Source organism: Cyprinodon variegatus, unplaced genomic scaffold (genome assembly GCF_000732505.1).
Source record: "Cyprinodon variegatus isolate N-32 unplaced genomic scaffold, C_variegatus-1.0 Scaffold595, whole genome shotgun sequence".
Lineage (NCBI taxonomy): Eukaryota > Metazoa > Chordata > Actinopteri > Cyprinodontiformes > Cyprinodontidae > Cyprinodon > Cyprinodon variegatus.
In genome coordinates, this window is record NW_015151048.1 from 450,087 (window position 1) to 453,102 (window position 3,016).

The 3,016-nt window shown below is 41.7% G+C and overlaps 1 protein-coding gene across 1 annotated transcript in view; it reads right to left on the reverse strand.

Moving 5' to 3' along the window:
- Nucleotides 1–2,716, reverse strand: part of jmjd7 (jumonji domain containing 7) — an 8,022-nt gene extending 5,306 nt beyond the window's left edge. The window contains exons 1-4 of the mRNA XM_015392533.1: nt 2,280–2,716; nt 866–1,019; nt 504–642; nt 301–421 (exon numbers count right to left, since the gene is read on the reverse strand). Of these exons, the coding sequence (XP_015248019.1) occupies nt 301–421; nt 504–642; nt 866–1,019; nt 2,280–2,331 (466 nt within the window). The 5' untranslated portion in view covers nt 2,332–2,716. The remainder of the gene's footprint in view (nt 1–300; nt 422–503; nt 643–865; nt 1,020–2,279) is intronic.
- Nucleotides 2,717–3,016: the final 300 nt, after the last annotated feature.

The window sequence follows — 3,016 nt, forward strand, 5'->3', positions numbered from 1 at the left end:
CATTTAAGCAATATTCCTCAGATGAAAGAAGGAAATTCTAGAAACCTCTTTGATCTGGGATTTAAATGACAGGTCCTGATCAAAATAACACCAAGATTTATCTTCTAAACTTGAACAAAATTGGACCCAGGTTATGGTGCTTAATGAACGTTCTAGCAAACATGAATGGATTTTTGATCAGATAAAGTTTAAAAATTGTCCTGAAACTTATTCCAGCATTAAGCAAACAGATGTTGAAGTGTGAATCAAAGCTGGGCTGAGTGTTTTCTATTCTACAGAAATACCTGGTTTGAGTGTTTAACTCACCGAGTGCAGCACTCATCCAGGGAACGTGAGGCTCCAGGTCGTCCACCAGCTCTGGCAGCTCCTGCAGCAGGTTGGAGCACTGCTTCTGGACGTAGAAAACTCCTTTCCTCTGCACCTGCATCAGTCACTCCCAGAGAGAGTGAGAACTGACATCACTCTAGCTACAGCATCCTGGAGCGGCTCCTGCTGCGACTCACCTTTCCTTCTATTATGTCCAGCACTGCAGAGAAGCGCATCTGTCGCTCCTCAGGCATGACAAAACGATCCCCCAGCACGGCGTCGGCGTAGCCATTAGGAGTTACCGCCACGCTGATCACCTTTGAGCCAATCTTCTCCCTGCAGTCAGGAGGTTCGGAAAATCATCCTGACTCTTCCTCACACTAAGAGGATTGAATTAAAAACGCTTCCTGTATGGGAAGCATCTTCAGACTTCAACAGAGTCCAGTAGATTTATTATTTTTTTTACTTTTTTGGAATGACAGTCTAAGAGGAGCTTTAAAGTAGATCAAATTATCATTCCTCAGCTTCATAGGAGCCGATCTTCCAACGGACTCGTCACCTGAGGTACTGTGGCGTCCACCTGGACAGGGCCGGCCAATGGCTGAAGGCATTGCGGATGATGCAGGGCTTGTTTGGGCCAATCCACCGGCGATAGAACTGCAGCGGCTCGGGCGGTCCCTCCACGTATGGCACCGAGGTGTTGAGGTAAAGATCTGATGGGTGATCAGCAGTCAGTGACAGAGGAGAAAACACTACAACCTGTACGAGTTACGCAAGACCGGCAATGGAAACAAGGACATTAGCATCTAGTTTAGCACATAGGAACAGATTGACAGGTTAATATTAATTAAACACATCAAAGCTAAGAACTCAGAACTAAATTTACTTACAGGTGACAGATGAGGCTCTTCAGGTGAACCATAAGAGGCCAACTAATTCACGTGGAATTTCAAAATTAAAGCCCAACGAAATCCCTACACCTAACAGAGTTGGAACCCTTTGACCTTAGCTGACCTCCATATTGCTGATAAACGGTTTGTTTTTTCAGTAAATAAACTCCACGTCTGATTCTGCTTAAACCTGAGGAGTCACACCGTTTACATTTGATCACTGCTAGACTTAGAAATGGAAACATCATGAAAGCTGTACAAAACCAAATTTCACAATAAAATGACAGTAAAAGTTGTCCGAGTCTCAAGGTGTTCGACTATCATTTCGAGATGGAAGCGTTCATTGAAAACGCATAGCAGCAATTACTACAACTTAGTTGGAAGTCACTAAACGTAGAGATGTAGGAGCTTTAATTGTGAAATTCAACAGTCAGACGTTCAGCTGTCATTCTGGACTGAAAGCATTTACTGAAAACAGCCTCATCTGTCACCTACAAGCAAAATAGGTCATATAAAAAAAAAAAAACATTTTTAAGTGAAATTTAATAATTGTATAAACAATGAAAAAAATAGCATAAAGCTGAATAAATTATTAACTTACTTCATTATGTAAAAAGTATAGATATCCATACAAAAATACTGCTCTTATTTTGAAACATAATCTCAGGCGTTACCGTAATTCTTACTATTAAAGCGACCTAAAAAAACCACATGAGGGTTTGAGGTCCATTCCTAAGTGGAGGCTGGTTTTTATCGCGGTGTTTAACTGGTCCTGCAGGTCAGAGGAGTCACTATGAAATGCAGACATGCAGGAAACTCGGTAAACCCACGAGGAGATGGAAGCATTTCAAAATAAGATGCGCAGCCACCGTTTCATTTGCCCTCATCAGCGATAACGGTCCTTATTTTTCCCTTGATCGTTTCTTTAGTCTATGAGATCCGTTTGTCTATTCTAGTAAAATCATTGTATTTATAATTAAGAGATTCTGGTTTTGTTTTTAAAAACAAACAGATTAAAAATCATTAGAATCGTTTGTTTTAAGTCAATCTTCTGATCAGAGTCAGTAAACAGCAGAATCTCACCATGAGCTTCCAGGGAAAACTCAACCAGCCGTTCATGAACAGACTCCATCATGAGGAGCTCCAGCTGAACCACCGGGATCAGAGAAGCAGAACTTTACACCACATCATGGCCGCCGCCATGTTTGGTTTCTTTTTTGTGTGGGTCTGTGTTCTCTGTGGTTTTACTGCAGCGCCCTCTACTGGGAGGAGGAGTGTTCAACTGGCCCAGAGCTGCAGCTGTTTCTCACGCCGCCCAGAATTTGAGAAACCACTACCAGCGGCAGAACAAAACCAAACAAACTCTTTTCTTTCTTTAAAGTCTCCCATGTATGAAGTTATTTGAATTAATCATTATTTTTAATCATTAAGTTTTAAATATCTTACTGCAAACTGTAAAATCTGGGGAGTGTTGGCCTAATGGTTAGAGCAGTGCGCTGGTCCTCTGAGAAGGTTGCAAGAAGGGGCGGATAAAGGAAATATGGGGCCCTAGGCAAAGACAGGCAGGGGGGCCCTTGAATTAAGAAGACAACACATAAACAGCCCCATTCTCCAGATAGAAAAATATTAATAGAACAAACATCCATTATCTGTTCTAGGTTGTGTCCCTCTCTTCTTGTCCCTTTTCTTCTTGTTTTCCTCTCTATGTTTTGTACTCAGCTGACTTTTCATGCTGTCTCTAAAGGAATGAAAGATTTTTTTCAAGCACTAACAGGGCTCGATGTTAAAGGAATAGTACACCCAAAACATGATTAGCCTTC